General features: G+C 41.7%; 1 protein-coding gene across 3 annotated transcripts; it reads left to right on the top strand.

Moving 5' to 3' along the window:
- The first annotated feature begins 1,436 nt into the window (after nucleotides 1-1,436).
- Nucleotides 1,437-16,272, top strand: anks6 (ankyrin repeat and sterile alpha motif domain containing 6). Of its 3 annotated transcripts, none has more exons than XM_032551607.1 (18): nucleotides 1,437-2,067; nucleotides 3,454-3,672; nucleotides 3,775-3,976; nucleotides 4,818-4,968; nucleotides 6,434-6,478; nucleotides 6,574-6,778; nucleotides 7,567-7,673; nucleotides 7,906-8,057; nucleotides 9,027-9,264; nucleotides 9,361-9,410; nucleotides 9,707-9,901; nucleotides 9,991-10,153; nucleotides 10,230-10,420; nucleotides 11,408-11,600; nucleotides 11,685-11,752; nucleotides 11,863-11,979; nucleotides 12,077-12,173; nucleotides 12,268-16,272. In XM_032551607.1, exons 1-18 carry the CDS (start codon nucleotides 1,730-1,732, stop codon nucleotides 12,315-12,317), a joined length of 2,781 nt encoding a protein of 926 aa, XP_032407498.1. In that variant the 5' UTR covers nucleotides 1,437-1,729; the 3' UTR covers nucleotides 12,318-16,272. The 3 variants fall into 3 exon arrangements, with proteins under 3 accessions (XP_032407498.1, XP_032407497.1, XP_032407499.1); XM_032551606.1 differs by having other exon boundaries at nucleotides 9,358-9,410; XM_032551608.1 differs by lacking the exon at nucleotides 1,437-2,067 and adding an exon at nucleotides 2,082-2,183 and having other exon boundaries at nucleotides 9,358-9,410.
- Nucleotides 16,273-19,767: the final 3,495 nt, after the last annotated feature.

The raw sequence follows: 19,767 nt of genomic DNA, 5'->3' as shown, positions 1-19,767 counted from the left end.
ACACAATTTTGATTAGAGAAAATGTTAAATTATGTTTGGGTTTGTTAAAGGGTTCGGAATTTTCTATTATTTTCTGCAGTAATAAAAAAAAAAAAATCCTGCTTTTAAAACCGTGTGGAAATGTTGCAGGGGTCTGTTTTCTTGTTGTTGTTTTCTCCTCGGTAAATTGTGAAATAAATATCCCAAACCGGTAAGAAAGCAAATCATAAAAGTTCGAGGTCAGTTTTTGTAGTTCCAATTCTTATCACCAGAGGGCAGTACAGACACATATTTGTGTACCGCGAGGGAATCGCCTGAATCAAATCAAGGCAGATGCAATTCAATTCATGAACTAACAGGTCCAGTAAAGATCAAACCTTCCGATTTGTAAAATAATAATAGTAATAAAAAAAATAATTATAATAAAAAGGCAACGAAGAAGGAGTAGAAGAAAAAATATATTTTTTTTTGCAGGTTTCCTTCAGGAGCGTCGTAACATGTCAGAATATAATGGTAAATGCAACATATTTAGCAGGGCTGTTTAAGGTTATTTTAAGTGAAAGTAAGTTTAGATGAATGTCATAGACATAGACGACAAACTTAAAATAACATAGTGGTGGATATTGACACATTTACTGTGTTTAATTCAATGTGTTATGCATAACATTATTGCAGTTTAAATTTAAAAAGTTAAAATCAGAAACATCAGTGTAAGACCAATTTTTTTAACGACTTCAAATATTGAAAATACTTGGTGTAAAATGGTACATTTATTAATTTTAAATGGTAGAATTTTGTTTTTAAAGTAATTCTGTTTGTAAATGGACAGCTCAGATGTTAGGACTGGAGGATGACTTCAAAGGGTGTCGCGCATGTGCAGAAAAAGAAACTATGATTCACATGGTAGCAGCAGACATGAGGATGGCCTCGTTTCATTTTTTGTTTTGCTTTATCTTGCAAGCAAAGTTCAGGAAGATCTGCTATTTTCCAAACGGTTATTTTTTTATTTATTTATTTATTTATTTATCTTGGGCGCATAGGAAGATGAAATTTTGTTTCCAGTACTTTTTTTCCCCTTCTTTTCCTTGCTGCTGGCATGCAAACCAGCACCCCTAAGTTTAAGTTCAAGTGGTTTAGGGGGCCCCCTGCTGGTGCGGAGGTCTTTCATCAGTTGCCTTTTTTACTTGTGCCTCGGGCAGCTGAGTCCAAAATTAGCATATTCTTTGGTACGTAGGCTATAGGATTGCATTATGATTTATGTTTGTTTTTTTTTTTTGTCAAAACGTTACCAATTATATGTAGGATATTAGGTAGGCTTTAGGGATTTATTAGACACGTTTCATAATCACACAACACAATTTTTTTTCCAGCTTTTTGAGCATAATAACTTGGGTTTTGTTTTGAAAGATAAAAGCGGAAGTAATCGGTTGTATTGAATGCATCTTGACGGTTCTCAGATTCATTTACAAGTAACGGAACCGGGCAGTTCCGCGGCTGGTTGCCAGAAAGTTTTTGTTGTTGTTTTTTATTAGGCAAACTACTAAGATTGAATGTAAGCTATACGGCTACTTTAATGTTTTTTTTGGGGGGGGACGGGACGGGGGAAGAAGATTTGTCGTAAAGGGTAAACTTTTATTTCACTGCGCGCAATGAGCTCCAAACTCAGGCCAAGTGACAGAGGAAAACAGTTTTCGCCTCAACCCTCGATGAGACAAAACCACAGAGTAATGGAGACGGACTAACGCGTCAAATGAAAGACATGAACTTCGGCGTCCCCGCGAACTCGCTGCTGCTCTTGCGTGCCTGCGATGACGGGGACTACGAGACAGCCCGGGGTCTCCTGGAGCCCGGCGCCCCGAGAGAGTCGGGTCGGCAGAGCAGGCTGCGGTCAGAAGCGGGCTCCGAGTGCGCGGCCCCGGACGGGGTGTCCCTGGTAGCGGTGGACTGCACGGACGAGGAGGGGAACACCGGCCTGCAGTTCGCCTCGGCCAGCGGCCACGAGAACCTGGTGCGGTTCCTGCTGCGGAAGGGCGCCTCGGTGGACAGCCGCAACAACTACGGCTGGACCCCGCTGATGCAGGCTGCGAGGTGGGGCTGCGGTCTGGGGAACCAGGATGCATTTAACACGGGAGATGTTCTTATGAGCATTCAAATTGGGCATTCTAATATAAATTGAGGAGCTATTAAATGTCACAACGAGCGGGGTAAAAATATAAACTTCACTTCTCTCTCTTTCTCTCTCTTTTTTTTTTTAAAGCTATTAGCCCGACGTTTCTGGAAAGTCAGTCAAACTCACTCTGGAGGTGGTCTGTCACCCACCGCACAACGTCTTATAATCAGCTTTTGGTATATGGTTATTAATGGTATTTGGTTGTTATTTTCTTTGCTAGATAAAAGCTTCACGCCCACATACCTCTGGTGACGTCACACGAGGCATAAGTCACTAGCTGCGTTTCCATTGTCCATATAATTGCGTAGTTTAACATTTCGAAAATAAGTTTGCTTAATGAAAACACGGCAATTTTGGAAAAAGAAAAAAAAATCTTCTTTTTTGCTAAACATTTTGACGCTAGGATGAAGTGATTTTTCTTTTTTTTTTTTGCCGAAACTGCAATGGAAACACTTTTTTCCCCGCATCACAAAAATCACACAACCGGATGTTGCAACTGACGCAAACCACGAAGAAGAAGAAGAAGAGGGCAGGAAAAGTAGTTGGAGAATAATGAGCGCAGCACAGAGTGAACAAACTTATTCACGTTTGTTCACATGTGAAAAATTGTGTTTCATATTTAATAGAAACATCTTAATTGTGAAATTGGTTGTGCTTTTTTTTTAATTTTTATTTTTACATTAGCTGAATATTGACAAAAGTTTCGTGCACATTTGTAACAGAAACACAGCTAAAGATCAGAGGATATTTGATCATAGCGCTTCGTCAAAGTTTCGACTTTGTCGTGATACAATCACAAACATGAGTATATTTCACTCAGAATTTATGTAAAAGACAAATACAGGGAAGAAAAAGGGAAGTAGTTGCCATGGTTCCTGTATTTAGCTTCATCCATCTACCCATCAACATCCATGGAAACCGTTTGCTTAACTCATGTCCTAAATTCACCAAATCTTATTTAGGGTTATCAAAGTACTTTAGACAAAACTTTTGAGATTTTTATATGCAAAGAATACTCTAGAGTTTTGAGAACTCTAGAGTATTTGTCTTCCACTTTATAATTATGTGTTACTTTGCGTTGGCCTACCAAAGGGCAAGTGGTTTGAATTTAATTTTGATTTAATTAAAAGTGTTATTATTTATTGAATGGCACTTAATGACATTTATGAAGACTCCTTCATGTTTATGTCTTATCAGTCGCATGCACTCCCCTTCAGATAAAGTGATGTCCTCTGTTTTGATGAAATCACGCAGGTTAAATCCATCCGTGACTAACTTAGCTGTTGTTTCTGTTTTCTGCGAAGGTTTGGCCACCTGACTGTCGCCCACCTCCTCCTGGAGAACGGGGCGGAGATAAACGGCCGCAACAGGCTTGGCGCCAGCGTCCTGTCCATGGCGGCCCGCGGGGGCCACGTTCACGTGGTCAAGCTGCTCCTCGAGGGCGGGGCCTACGTCGACGACTTCGACCACCTGGCCTTGGCTGCGGAGACCATCTCTAACAGCAACAGCAGCAACAGCTGCAGGTTGAACACCTGACTTGTCAAACTGACGGGCATCTGGAGTCCTGACTGATGTGTGCGTTTGTGTGTGTGGGTGTGTGTGTGTGTGTGTGTGTTTCCCAACAGCACAGTTGGATTTGGACCTGCTGAGGTCTACCCGGTCGGAGGAGGAGGAAGGGATTTTATGGACATCACAGCTTTGATGGTGGCGTCCCAGCACGGTCACGAGGCTGCCGTCCGCCTGCTGCTGGAGTGGGGCTCTGATGTCAACTTTTCCCAGAAGACCACCGGCTGGGGGCCGCTAATGGCGGCTACGCTCAGCGGGAAGGTGAGGCTGATCTCACTGTTGATTCTGCACAGCTGACCAATAGGTAGGGCTGGACAAGAAATCAATAACAATATATATCGCGACAGACAAGTGATAAATATCAATAGATAATACATAGATAGAGTATTCGATGTTCAATACATAGAGTATTCAGTGACCCAGACAGCATTCTGGGAGATGTAGGCAGAGGAAAGGCTTTAGCCTCTCAGCCTCTTATGTTCAGCTAAGAAACGTTGGTGGCATCAACTAAATCAGTGTTTTTCAAAGTGTGGGGCCGCCAGGGGGCGCAGTGGAGGCCTGAGAAAGTTAGAGAGAAGATGAGAAAAAAACAGGCAAAAATTAAAAAAAAAAACCCTCAGATCCCATACATTTTTTTTAATGTTAAAATTTTCACCATAATTTTTATGTTTTTGGTTCAATTTTTTATCTATTTATTTACTTTTTTTTTTTTTAACAAAATATAAGTTAGAATAATTCATTTACATGCTGTTTCTGATGCTCATTTTCTGATAGGCTGCCAGTCAAATTCATCAAGTTGCTTTGCTCTTCAAGCTAGCTTTGCAAGCAAGCAATGGGAAAAAAACAACAACAGCGCGGAGTGAAAACCTCGCATAAAACAAGAAAGGCCACCAGTTTGGCAGTCTTTCAGGTATTAAAAACAAAAGACTAATAATCAATAATTGTCAATATCGACAATGATCAATCTCGACTGATACGACACGCTTATATCGCGATACGTTTTTTGCTGATATCGTCCAGCCCTGCCAACAGGTCCCTAGTTTGCCTGCGGTTTCATTGTGTGGAGCGGCGGGTCGCTAACGTTGTGTCACGTGTTCTGAAGGAATCGGTAGCTGAGCAGCTGGTGGAGCGCGGGGCCGATCCAGACCGGGTCAACGTTCTCTCCAAGACGGCCTTTGAGCTAGCCATGCAGCTGAAGCAAAGAGGCGTCAAGGCGTACCTGGACTCCATCACCACCGTCAGACCTCAAACGGGTAGAGCGCCACCGTTGAGCTGGTGTTGTGCAGTGGCAGCCCAGAGGCCCATTTCATTTTTCATAGGAACCATTCATACTTAAACTGACAGACCACAAGGAGATAAAAACAAAAACACACCAATAGTTTTCTTCACCTACAAGTTTTGTGCGGATCCTTTTCAGTCAGCATCTATTCTTTTGTGAATTTCTGGAAAGATATACAAATGAATGCCCACATTTGTAAAACAAAAAAGAACATGTTGTACACTCTCACTTAACTTTGCAGTTATTGGCTACTTTGCGTTGGTTTACTTACTATTCCCTGAAAAAAATAAAATAAAATTATATGGTCATAATGACATATGACATGCAGGGTTTCCTCCAGAAAACTTGCTAAGCCTGATGGTAGGGGGCGCTACAGCAGTCGTCCGGTGGCCCGGATGACACCGTGTTTTTGAGTTAAAAAATATTTTAAGTTGATATTAAATTTGAAAATTTACTTGAAAAGTAATTACGTGTTATCGGAAGACGTTAATAACAACATCTAAACAACAACTATAAAGTCTCTTAAAAGGGCAAAGATAAACATTTTTTTGCACTACAGTTGTTTCGTCCTCATAAAATTTTATGTGTGGGGGCGTGCTGTGGTGGTGCAGGGGGTTAGCACGTTTGGAGGCCTTAGTCCTCGACACGGACGTCGCGGGTTCGACTCCCGGTCCTGGCGACCTTTGCTGCATGTCTTCCTGTCTGCCTACTGTCACAAAAAATACGAATACTAGCGCCGCAAAAACTCTTCGGAGAGAAAAAAAAAAAATTATGTGTGAATATTAACTTTATTTGCTAAAGTTGTTAGCATGTGGACAGATAAAGACAGGAAGTGGATACGGTGTTCTAGTGAATAATAAAACACACCTGACCTCAATCTCCCTATGTGTTCATCACATATTGGCCGTACCATGTTGCTATTGTGCTTCCAGTCGTTTCACCAAAGAGACTCTTCAACCCGTCTTTGGTGTCAGTGTTGCTGGTGTATAAAAAGAAACAACAATAACAAACAATGCTCAGCCTGGTAGGGGCACAAGTAAAGCCTGGTGGCCCGCCAGGCTTATAATGCACATGTTGGACTTTTTTCTTCAACATTTAGTGTCCTGAACTATAGAAAAAGCCTTTACTTCCCATCTGATGTTTTTGTGTCTCTGACAATGCGTTGCAATCAACGTTAGTTTGACAGAGAGCCTTGAAGTTCTCCTCATCCCGACACCAAACACACAAACTGTTTAGTTTTTTTACGATCTTTATGTTTTTTTTTTCTTTCATCACTTTCCTGTCTCTCCTTCTGCGCTCTGGTATTTCTGTTTAATTTTGTAAGTGATGAACTCTGCTATCATTAGGATTTGTGTACATAGCCCCCCGCTGACTGAGCTATGTGGAGTGCAGCCAAGCAGGGCTGAGGTCTCCTCTGCTCTTCTCTCCCTCTTTCACAGACGATGAGAGAAAAAGGCCAGACGTGTTCAGCGCTCTCAAACTGGGTGAGCTCGCTTTCCCAGGAAACATCCCCGCCCTGCCCCTCTTTTAAGTAAAGCATTTGTGTAAATGTTTGTCAACTTTTTTCCTGACGATTCAGGAAACTCCCAGCTCGTTAAAGACATCTTGGAGGAGGATCCGGCTCAGGTAAACTCCTCCAATCAGGACGGAGCGTCGCCGCTCATGATGGCGGCGGTGAGCGGGCAGTTGGAGGTGGTGCAGCTGATGGTGGAGAAGAAAGCCGACGTAGACAGACAGGACTCCGCTCACGGCTGGACCGCTTTAATGCAAGCCACGTATCACGGGTAAGCGGGAGGCGCTGACTTATTTTAAATGGTGTTGGCTTTCAGTGGACTGATTGAACTTTTCGTGCATACAGACATTTCAGTGGTTGAAAATACAATTTCTATGAACTGTCTAGCGTATCCAGAATTACTCAAACAACGGTTTATATTAATATTTTAGAGTGTGTACATCCTCTCTTAATTGCGAGACTTCCTAAAGATTGCCAACATTTCCAAATTGAGCAAGTACCATGATAGATGGCGGCAGCCCAAAGGGATAAAAATAATAGCTGTAAATGTTTAGCCTTCCTGTTACCGCCTAAAAATCTCGCTCCTTCTAAATAGTCTTTTCCATCTTTGTTTTTTCTCTAATTTCATTTTTTTTAAAAACTAAAAACACAACAGATTGAAAATAGCTAACTTTCAATACTATTGGCACGGCAGCGGCATACACACAACAGCGTGCTTTTGTTAGCATCACCTGGTTGTGCTAGCAAAAGATTACCTTTGTTAGCGCCAGTCAACTCAAAACAAAAACACAACATTTCTGACATCAACCAATGTTTCTGTGCATTTCTGTTACAAAGAGGCAAATTAATTTTTTTTCACTTGGCAAAAATTGTTGCGTCATTCATGCAGTGTAAGTTAGCGGCTGCCCCGAACTCCTTCCATCTTTGGGGGCAGCAGCTTTTCTATTGGTGGCCGTCACCAACCAAACTATCGTTGCTTCGGTTCCAGGTTTTACTGCTGACACAATAATCACCTCTCCTTCTCTTTGTTTTGCCGCCTGCTCTCCCGCTCTCTCCCAGCAATAAAGACATTGTCAAGTACCTGCTGAGTCAAGGAGCTGACGTCAACCTGCGAGCTAAGAATGGATACACTGCCTTTGATTTGGTCATGCTGCTCAACGACCCAGGTAGACCTACTGAACGACACTCTTTGTTTTCCTCGACTCTCAACTCTGCTTACACTTAACATGTAAATTTCTTTGTAGTAAGTTTAAGTAGTAAAATCTAGCATGATTTCATCGTTTACCCTTATTCAAACTCAAACATAAGATTAAAAACATTGATTTTGCTGGATTCTGATTTGTTCAACTTGTCTTTTACTGTCTGATGTGCGTTTAATTTTACTTCTCGTTTCGTCAGACACTGAGCTGGTGCGTCTCTTGGCATCGGTGTGCATGCAGGTGGACAAGGACAAATCCAAACACCGCGGCAGAGCTTTGACCAGCCTCTCCAAAAGCAGACAGTCCCTCAACAACATTCCAGTGCCACCCGATGACAAGGGAGGCCTCAAGGTAAAGAGGTTGATTCTTTTACTTTTATTTCTGGCTGAAACTTAATCTGATTAATCGTGATTAGTCGATTATTGAAATAATCGCCAACTAATTTGGTAATCGATCAATTGCTGGAGTATTCAGACTCTTTAAGATATGCCATTTGCTGAAACAACGACACTCTGATAGCAGCAATTAAGCCAAAATTTAAAAGAATAAATATATATATATACATTTTGCTCTTTAGAGGAAAAACGTTATTTGACTGTAAATATGTTTTAGCCAGAATTCATGGTGTCCTATTTTTAGCGTCACCTGATTCAGAATCTGTCAAATACTCCCATTTAACACCATTTGCTACCCAATTATTAATTGGTTAATTGAAAAAAGACAGTCAACAGATCAGACCTGAACTGTACTGATGTTAAGTGAAGTAGAAAGAGCTTACTTAGGTTTTTATTTAGCTGCAGATCTATCTTTTGCTGTTGTTCCATTTTAGGCAATAGTTTTCTTCTTATGTAGAAAAAGTTATTGAATTATTTATTTATTTGCATTTCTTGAGCATATTTTTAATGTTGTATAAAATCAGCTCAAGTGGTTAAACGAGAAATCTGCAGAAGGTGCCAATTGTTTATGTGATTAATCAATTAATCGTCAGAATAATTGATAGAATAATTATTTACTAAAATAATCGTTAGCTGTATACCTAGTGTTATACTAAATGTTTTACGTTTAGTTTTCTTTCATCAGTTAGCTCATATTAAGAGCAAAACGGACATAAAAATTAATATTACACACAAGCATGTTAGGAATGTTACATTTTTGAGAAAAAAAGGCATTTTTTAGTATCTGCCAAAAGTATTCACTGCACTACTTTGTGTAAGTCTATCATATAAAAGGAAGGTTAAAGTTAGTGGTTGTGTTTGGGTGTAAATACTTCTATAAGACGGTGTTGCTGCAGTATTTTTTGTGGTGTCCATACCTTTGCAGTCCTGGTGGAGCAGGATGTCCAATCGCTTCCGGAGGCTGAAGCTGACTCACACCCTGAGGCACGGCCTCTCAACCAATCGGCTGGCTCCGTTTCCAGACGAAGCCGAGACTCCGCTGGACGCCACGATGAGGGCGGACGCGAAGGCCGCAGCTGCGCCCAACGGCACGGCTGCGGCAGCTGCCGCTCCAGGAGTGAGTGACGTGAGCGCCGTGTGGGCCATCAAGACCAAAGACGCTGGTGAGACGCAGTAACCGAGGCGCTGTTGAGTATTTGGCCATTTAAATTTTAATGTTTCGTAGCATTTGGCTAAAATGAGTTTCTACCTTTCAGCAGGTCACTGCAGGACATCCTCAGAAAAGGACGACTCTCTGATAACCACAATGGTGAGCGCATTTGGTTCGACATAAACGGATTCAAGCAGAAATCCACCGATCAGAATTTTGAGGTCCAATATTTTTGTGATATTTTGGCATTGTTGATACCAATTTGGGTGTTTTCTTTTTTCCGGAACAGGATTCTGAATATTTTCTCCAACTTTCTTGCCATAAATTATTAGTTATATTAGGAGCAGAGGCATGTTTATACACTTTTTTTTAGATGTTTTCAGGGTCCAGTTTAAAGATTTCAGGGTTTTGATGCTATCGGTTGCTCACACCCCGAGTTTTGTTCCTCCACCCAGCTGAGAAGCGGCGCTCCTCTCACCCGGCTGCCGAATGACAAGCTGAAAGCCGTGATCCCTCCCTTCCTGCCGCCATCCTACTTTGAGCCCTGGAACTCCGACCGATTGCGTTTCCTCCAAGACGGGAAGAGCGAGGCAACGCGGCTGCCGATGCCTCCTCAACGGAAACTCAACAGCAGCGGGAACTCTGACATTGTGAGGGGAAAGAAATGTCCAGCTCCCGTAACGACCATCACTCCTTCGTCTACTATCTTCCTCTCTCTGCTTTTGTTTTCCTCTCAAAGACGTCCATCAGTCGTGTTGTGAACAGGTCCATCAAGTTTCCGAGCATCCCTAAGGGACCCTCCTCATCCTCGCCCTCTAATTCTGGTCACTACCACTCCCCCCACTCCTCCGGGGGGTCCAACGGAGTAGCGGGGATCAACCGGGACTCTCACAATCGCTCAGGTGCAGACAGACACATCACTCCATGGAAATGAGCTGAGGGTGAGCGTACCAATATTTTTTTTGTCACCTCCACCAGGGGGCAGCGCAGACAGCGTTCTCTCCCAGATAGCTGCCCAGCGTAAAAGAGCTGCGGGGCTGATAGAGGTGAAGACCCAAACGGCAGAGAAGCATCATAGCCCGGCTCCTCCGCCGGCGTCAGTACCCGTCAGCCTGCCTGGCATCCCGTCCAACCCGAGCCTGGTCGACACGGACCTCCACGCCAGAAGGGTTTGGGCTCCTTTTAATTCGGACTTCCAGCAGAGCGTCTCCACAGTTTTACAGTCGTTAATACAGCTCTGGTCAGAGGTTTATACTAGTCTGAAGGAGCTGAGTGGTGGTGCTAGGTCCACCCAGGCGTTTTGCACACCTGAGTGGTTGCCACGGGAGATTAACGGATTTCTTAAACATGTGTTAAAGAATCAAGGCAACACTTCAGGAATGTTTTTGATGAGGGAAAAACATTATGACACGATGTAAAGTTTGAAAAAAAGTCAATTTCGCATAGTACTGCCCCTTTAACACTTGCTGTCTGCTCAGATTTTCACATCGGTAGCATTCTACTTCTGAACTGGCCTCAGCCTTCGCTCTTTGAAAATGTCCAGACTTTGTAATCTTGGATCTGTGACAGCCAGTCGTCCAGTTTACGTATCCAGTTTAGTCTCGTCGGTTCTACTCGAATAACTAGCCAGAATTATTCCAGACCCTTGTTGATGGCCATAAAAAGTTTGAGTTTATTAAAATATTAGTGCACAAATCTATAAAAACTCCACAATAATTTTGATCAAAAAAGAACATAATTGCCAAAGGGGCAGTATTATGTAAAATCAACGTTTTTGAGTTTATGTTGTTTTATAATGTTTTTCCTCCATCAAAAACATATGAAGGGTTGTTTTGATTCTTTTACTTATGTTTGAGAAATCCTTTAGTCTCCCGTGGCAACCATTCACCAAGCTCTGCCTTTTTCACGCAGACACTTCTTAAAGAGACAGAGGCCAACTTCAGAGTGTTACATTGCAAAGTCAAATTTTGCTTAGGTCATTTTTGACATATGCAGCATTTTTATAATAGCTGAAATTAACATAGTTACTTGGTTGTGCTATAAAATGACACCATGTGCCTGGATCTCCCATGATACCGGCCCTTTAAAAGCCCCAGATGGATGTGTAAGTCTTTTGTAAGCATGGAAGCTGCTCTCTCATTTGTCCTTCTCTGTAGAAGGTGGAGCGGAAAAAGAGATCGCAGTCTGGGAATTCGTCCACCTCCAAGAGCACGTCCCCGACTTTAACCCCGTCTCCGTCCCCGACGCCAAAGATCCCCGTCGGCCCGGGCGACTCTCTGTCGTCGGCTTCGTCTCACCCGCGCTCCAAGAGCAGCGGCGGCTCCAGCAGCGGCACCATCACAGGCGAAGGTGACGGCTCTTTCTGCCGTCAACACAGACTCATCACATTCTCTTAAACCTCAGTGTTTGTTTTTGTTTTTTTTCCCCCCTCAGATGAGCTGTCTAGTATTTTGAAGAAACTGTCTCTTGAGAAATACCACCCTATTTTTGAGGAGCAGGAGGTATCCCATCTTACTTGTTTTTTTGTGTGTTTTTTTTCAGACGTGAAGGAAGCTTTTCTTTAGTTTTCTTGTCGAAGCGATTTTTCCTTATTTCTTTGTTTCTCTTCCAGGTCGACATGGAAGCGTTCCTGACTCTAACAGACGGAGACCTGAAGGAGCTGGGGATCAAAACAGACGGCCCCAGGCAGCAGATCCTAGCCGCCATATCCGAACTCAACGCTGGAAAGGTGCTTCCAGCTCGCCGGAGCTCTTTGCGCTCAGTTCAGAACTTTGCTGCGCTCTTGTCTACATGTGTTTGTGACATTGGGTTCTGGCCGCCTCTAGGGTCGGGAAAGGCAGATCCTTCAAGAGACCATCTATAACTTCCAGTCGTCCTTCGGCAGCAGCGCCAGCAACCCGAGGCCACCAGGCCAGTCCCGGTGTAAGCACAAAACGATTACTGTAGACTTTTAAAAAAAAGAGCATTCATCACAACTTCTTATTCTTTGTCATCTTTTTTTTTTTTTCTTGTTCAGCTCCAACAACTTGGATGAGGCATCAAGTTCGCTCCTCCAGCAAAAGATAACCTTATCTACATTAATCCCCATAAGGGAAACACTCCGGAGGTCCCTCCAGGAGGAGCGTGGATGTTGACGACTCTTTGTGGAGGCTCCCGAACGGCAACAGGAATAAGTGCAAGGGGACCAGCCAAGCTCTCCAGTCGAGAGAGCGTTTTATGGGGCACAGCTGGACCAAACTGGGAAGCAAGGAAGCAGCCTCTGCTTTCCACTGAAGCGTGAGCTGCTTGGGAAACAGGACATGGAAAAATGGAAAAAACCAGGAGCGTTGGGACTAAACCCTGAGGTACACCAAGTAAATTAACAGACATTTTGTGATAAGAACGTGAGATGCAACAAACGTACCATAAAAGCATTGGTTGGATTAAAAAGTACATTGGTTGTGTGCGTAGAAATAAAAGGTGTCTGGATTGTCTTTTGTTGGCTCTGGAAGCTGCTGAAGTGAAATGACTGAAACACTAAAAGGACGAAACTGCATCAGGTGTGTTTTCATCATTAATACAAGGAAATTATTCCACCCCGCAATTCTTTGCGGCTGCAAATGTTATATTTATGATTTATGTAAAGAAAAATCACTTAATGTCGAGAGTGTGAACATCATAGATATTCAGTATGTCAAACGAAAAACACATTTAAACTTCTATTGGATTTAAGAGGGAAGATAGCAACCAGCAACTGATAATTGAATCCTCTTAGTTCACTGATTATCAGTAACTTTGGGCGGTTTAGTCATACATACACGTATGGAAACACAACGCCAAGGGGGAAGGACTTCAGCAATGATCTTAGAGAAATAATTTCTGCTGCTTATCAATCTGGCAAGGGTTGTAAAAAGGCAATCTCCAACTTATCTGTTGTTGAACTTTACACAGAGTGACAAATTACCTTTAAGAGGAAAAGTGGTCAACACTATAAAAAAAACACAAAATCTTACAAAGTTTTACTTCTGTCCATTTTCTAGTGCAAATATGTTATTACACTTGACTTGAATAAGGCAAGACTGACTCACAAATATCTTTTCAGCAAGATATAAGAGATTGTTGTAAGTCAACAATTGTTTAATCTTTAAAAGAAATAGCTCCACTGACAGATTGTTTCTCTTATAACACACACGCAAAAACAAATTGCCGTTCTAGAAGTGAAAAAATATGCCTGTGAAAATTGGATCGGCACTCAACAATTATTGACTTAAAACAAACTCCCATATGTTGCTGAAAAGTTAGTTGTTAGTTTTGAGTTGATAGGTTAAATGTTCCTAGTCCAGTTTCAGAAAACACTGAAGAGGTGTTACTTGTTAGGGGACAGAAAAAAAAGAACAAGGCAGCACAACTCGGCTTTACGAACTGGAAACGATGATTAAATATTACACTTTGTTATTCTTTAACATCTTAGTGGACAAAACAGCTCTTAAGGCTGGAGAGCCTTACAGATGCTGATAGGACCTTCAGCGTAGATTGGCCAAAGAGATCTTTACTTGAAATTCTGCAAATTTGATCAAAGGAATCTGAATTACTCTTTGGCACCACAGTTAAGTTCTCTGACCCCGGGAAATAATTACATCTCTGTCTCAGGACTGAAGGAAAGCGGCCAGGAGAAAATCCCCCTATCTTCCAGAAGGGGGCAGTAAGCTCTTACCACTACATTAAACTTTCAGCTCTCCTGAACTTATACATATTCTGGTCTTCAACTTTTTGCCTAAAGTTGAAGACTTCAGCAATAGTAAAATAAATAAATAAAATTAATTTCATTTATTTTTTTGTTGCCAGATCTCCTCCTCCTCGTACTGCACTGTCTCAATAAAACGAGGACATCCCCAGTGCAAAAACACGAGTTGATTTGTGTCAACATTGATTAGGAGGGAGGTGATTTCAAATCATCCAGAGTCTCCACCCTCACATGTTTTATTTACATCATTTTCCTCGCAGCCGTCGTTCATTATTATGAAGTCCCAAAAAATTGTGAGCTTGAATTTCGTCACCTGCTGTAAAACATGTTTGGAGGGTTTAATATGGCTGTCTGGAAAAGCTTTATTGGAATTTTTCCTTTAAGGATATATTTGGCACTATTTGTACAGACTGAGACATTTTTGTACAACTTAAAATGTTTCATGTTAAATGAATAACATACCCAGCCAACTTTTACTCTCTCTCTCTTTCCTTCTTTTTCGTTTTTTAACAAGGTTTGGAGTACTTCTAAAGCTCCAGAACTAGCCTGCAGGCTGCACTTTGTAGGAAACGTTCATATGTCCCGAATCTTCCAAATCTTTTCAGTAAAATTAATTGGGCCTGTTGGACCATTTATCACCACGTCTAATAAGGCATCTAACGGGTCCTTTCACACGCACAAAAAGTGTCGTGACTCTGAAACTGCTCCAGTGCTTGAAAGTGGATTAGACTGAAATTTGTCTCACTACTTCCACTAGGCTACTAGAGGAAGTGGCTCTGCCTTGAAAAAGTATTTTCCTCTAAAATCTGAAACTCCTCAGCAAATAAAAAAGAAAGAAGTGGAAAAAAAGACAGCGAAACAACTTACCAGTACAGGAAAACAGGTTTTCCTGTAGTCATTGGTGGCCTTTCTAACTAGTTAGCATTCTAACTAGCCAAGGCAGTTGCTCCTAACTGGTTAGCATGCTAACAAGCCAAGGCAGTTGCTCCTAACTGGTTAGCATGCTAACTAGCCAAGGCAGTTGCTCCTAACTAGTTAGCATTCTAACTAGCCAAGGCAGTTGCTCCTAACTGGTTAGCATGCTAACAAGCCAAGGCAGTTGCTCCTAACTGGTTAGCATGCTAACTAGCCAAAGCAGTTGCTCCCAGATTTATTTCTTTATTTTCAGTTTATCTGTCCCATACCACACGTTTATGATTTGGTGACAGTTTGAACAAATATGTAAAAGCAAAACATTGTTTCTAAAAGTTACATACCGCAGCTTTAAATGTTGCAGATAAAAGCCAGCAATAAAATAATGAAACAGCAAGAAGTAGGCGATAAATACACTCAAAAGCTTAGACCGAGTTTGCAGACGTAGACTTCATGAGTCATGTTATTGGCTATACGAAGAATTTGCACACTTTAGAAAACATTTGAGCTTGACGGAGATGGTTTGTAATTGCGAAGGGAGTGTAAAGGAGTTTTTTCCCCCCCCTCTCAGTTGGAGACGTTTTGTTGACTCTTCCCGAAACTCTCGATTTCTGAACACAAAAGGCTTTTGAGTGCTGGATATTTTTGTCTCGTACAGATAAAGCTCCAAGTTGAAAGAGGAATAAGAATATGCAAGACATTGTTTTCGGCCTTGGGATTGTGTTCGAATGGAAAAACCCCACTGTGTGCTCATTACCATACAAGTGGCGCATGTACCAGTTCTCGTTTAGATCCGTTTTGTTTCATGAACAAATTTTGCTCTAGACCCTCTTCATCTACATTCTCTGACATGCCTCAACACCCACCATCAATCCCCGACCCGACCAAAATCTGGAACAGACTGGCCCCTTTAAACCCGTTTTTTTTTTTTCTTTTTTTCTTTTTGATGACCTGGATGGAGACGAAGCCGACAGGCAGGCGACAGAGTTCTTGTAGAGTTTAATGAAAAACATGGCTGCAGCACAGTGAAGGCTTCCCTCTCCTGTTGCCGCGACAGAGCCGGAGCTCAGATGCACATCGACGGGGAGGAATCTGCAGGAGCGAGCCAGAGAGAGAGAGCTACATTTGGAACATATTAACATGGCCGCGGCATGTGGGAAGCAAATGGAGTGACTCATTCGATGTCCTCATAATTGTTTGCATGCACATGTGCTTTTGATTATGTTGAATAACATTAAATAATATTGTTTGTAGCTGTCAGTACAGTAGTTGCGCTGTGGTTGGGAACACCATTCATGAATCATGACTGCATTCTGGAAGTAAACTGAACACGGCGACTGGTTAGAAATTGTTTATGGTGAATAATAAAAGTGAACTTTTGTTGTTGTTTTGTTTGTTGTTTTTTTTCTTACACAAAATCCCAAGATGTCTACCAAAAGGACACTGAAGCGGCCATGTCATGCTACTTTACTTACTAAAGGTTTTAAGAAATAGCAAAGAAACATGCCTGAACGCAATCCGATTACACTCAAACGCTTTAAAACACACATATTTTACAGCTCAAAATGATGGCTTCGGTGTATAAAACCTTATTATACAATTTCCTGCCATTCCCAGCAGTCCACCTCGAACCAAATAAGGCAGAAAGCCCTTCCTGGTGCCGCAGCTGGTTCTCCACAGACGATCCGAGCAGAGGTGGAGGGTGTGGAAGGCGTGAAGGGGGCGAGATTAGGCGTGAAATTAGATTTCGGAGTTGGGTTTCCCACGAGAACTTAAAAGCCACATTTGAGAACAGAAAAGCATACGTATGTGGAAGAACACTAAGTACTTCGTCATTGGTGTCCCTTTTTGCTTATGTTTGATCCCTACTAATGTTTTTTTTTGGGGGGGGGGGGGACAGTTCCAAATAAATCCAGCATATGCAATAAATAATTTACCACAGCCTCTGGCTGTACAAGAGAAAGCTGTTTTAAAATGTGAATAACCTGAGGCAATGACTTTACTTCCCTTGTGTCTGGGTTACTCCTGTTCTCTAGTGACAAGCAGTGATTCTCAGCAGGATCACCAGGTATTTATAGACCGTTTTTACTGTCATTCATCTCCATACTTATCACCTCTGATAAAGACGTGCAAAAAGCAATAGCGTGTATTTTTTTTATTTTTTTAATTTCAACCCCAAGTTGTAATACATTTATTTATCAGCCAAGAATTTCTGTCATTTATTTTTATTTTATTACAAAATTGACTCACTGACACATCTAATAATCCACTTTGAACAAATGCAACAGAAAACGTTTTCTTTTTGTCTCTCCACTTTACGATTTGAAGCTGATTTTCACACTGAACGACGCTTATTTATTTCGTAGTTTTCCGCCTATTGTTTGCCTTTCACAATAACGCGATACAACATTCCATCAAAAATGAAAAAAGATGCCAATAAAGTAGTATAAGGCAGATGCAGGCTGCTGGGTTGAAGTTAGTAAATGGCAACGAGAAATAACAAACCCTGCCCATGTCAATGGTCAGAATCGCTGAAACCGCCACAAAACGCGTTTGGACGAGGAGCAAAGTTGATCTTTTCACCATGTGAGGTGAGGCGGATTAGAGAAGTGCCAGAGAGAGGACCGTCGTGAGAGCTCCGGGTTTCAGTAGCGGAAGAGACAAAAAGATCGAGCTTTCTAGTCACAAACCCGTCTTTGGTGCATCATCTGTTAAGTGTGGCAGGAGGATGTGGGACGATGCGGGGCCCGTTTCGCTTCCAGAAACCGTGAGAAACCTTATCAGAGGATGGCATCGTGAAGCCTTTGAACTATTAGGACGTTTTTATGTGTTTAGAAAAATCACTGAGCAGGACAGTGACCCAAACCATAAGTGGTTTGCCAAAAAAATAAAATAAAGTCATAATCAAGTTCTGTATGTGTTTATCAGTGGATATATGAGCTGGAAGGCTCTCATTCAGATTCTCCTGTTTTCCTCTCTCTTTCCTAATCCGTGGATCTGTGGGTTATGAACAGTTGTAAATAAAATCTCCCAGCACTCGCCTTTGCGACCGATTTTTGGTTTGCCTGTGCCAACAGCGTCCCTGCTTCCACGCTTGCCATCCATCCTCGTTCCTCCGTCAAACAACCACGACTCGTATGCTTTCTGAAACTCCGGGTGTCACGCAGCCGCGTAAGCCCTGCTGCCCCTGATTCTTGTGTAAAGTCAAAAGAGCCCGAGCAGATTACAGACCGATCGAGGGACGCGGGGGGGAATAAAAAGAGACAATCTCTGCTTGACCCCATCCATCTGACCATCGAACGACCCTTGAAAAACCTAAAATCCAAACGTCAACAAAAGATTATCTCCAAAATCCCAAAACGTACCTTTTTTTTTTTCCTTTTCCTAAAGCAGCGGATGCAAATCGTAACAGAATCAATGACGGATAAAAAAAAAAAGAAAGAAAGAAAAGAAAACGAAAGGTTTGAAAATGATTGGCACCATTCATGCCGAGTGTTGACAGGACGTTCTCATAAGAATAGTTTCTGCAGTTTTATTGAAAAGTGATCATTTGTTATGAACCGGGGTATTTTTTCTCTCTCTCTCTCTCTTTTCCTTTGTGAGTTACTAGTTTGTGGCACGTTCAAATGCTGTTCCGGATTTGAGATTTGCAGTCCCACGAGATAAAAGAAGATCCGCTTATTGTCCCCAAACAAATGTCAGCCTGATAAAGATGTGGTATTAAACACTTGACGTTCGGGGAGCAAGTTTACAACTAAACCAAATTGGAGCAAATAGCTCAAACCTTAATATTAAAAACATGCTCTATAAAAGTCAGAACATGCTCCACGTCTTATAAAATAATTTTAGTCCTGTTTTTTTTTTCTGGCCGAACAATGTTCTGCACGTCAGGGCTCAGAAAGTGGCTCCACTTTCCACACCAAATCCAGCTCTTCTACACTTCCTGCCCGATGATGAGTTTTCAACAACTTCTGCATGTGACTTAAATCACCTTCCCGTGGTTTTATTTTACATTGGGTCTTGCGAAGGTTTGCAACTTTTTCGCATTCTGTCGCGTTGCAACCGCAAACTTCTTCATAGACCAACACAAACGATTGCACAATTGCGCAGAGGAAGGAAACGAAACATGTTTTTTTGTTTTTTTTTAAATGTTTCACTAATACGAATGTTGGAAGTGTGTTCCGCATGCTCTGCGTAACTCTAAACAAAATCCAGGCCTAATAATTGCCAGAAGTCACCTAATTAGTGAATGTGTGCACATATAGCACATGTGCGCATGTGCGTCATTCAGTGTTAGTGTTAAGTCCAGCTGTTCCGTGTGCCGGAAGAAATTTGTTCCAATATTATCTAAAGAAAAGTCCAAGTTTCAAAGAATGACAACTGAAAAAATACAATTGGAAAAAAAAAATATGTTGAAAAAATTAAATCTGAACAAATAATCCCACTGCTGAGATTAAAATTCAATTGTAAACTGATTTACAGTTGTAAATTAATCTCAAAACATTCTCTGATTGAGAAGTTTTTTCAAATGTTTATTTTTAAAAGTGCTTTTATTTTCATTTAAAAGACATACCTTCTGAGCTCAGCATGGAGAACATTGTTAGACAGTTCACAGAGAACTAATACTATATGGACTGCCTGAAGGCGGAGTTTCAGAAAGAGCAGGAGCTTCTTAAAGAGACAGTGTCCCAATTTCAAGGCGTTAAATTACAAAGTCATATTTCTTTTACGTCATCTACAATATATAAATAAGTAACATAGTTACTTGACTGTACATATAATGCCACTACAAGTCTGGAAAATACATAATATTGTCCCTTTAAAGTAAACAGCAACTATGTGGAAGAAGTTCTATATTCATTGTTGAGCAGGTAAAAAAAA

Source organism: Xiphophorus hellerii, chromosome 21 (assembly GCF_003331165.1).
Source record: "Xiphophorus hellerii strain 12219 chromosome 21, Xiphophorus_hellerii-4.1, whole genome shotgun sequence".
Lineage (NCBI taxonomy): Eukaryota > Metazoa > Chordata > Actinopteri > Cyprinodontiformes > Poeciliidae > Xiphophorus > Xiphophorus hellerii.
The sequence above is the reverse complement of the archived record's forward strand: the minus strand, read 5'-3'. Positions and strand labels throughout refer to the sequence as shown.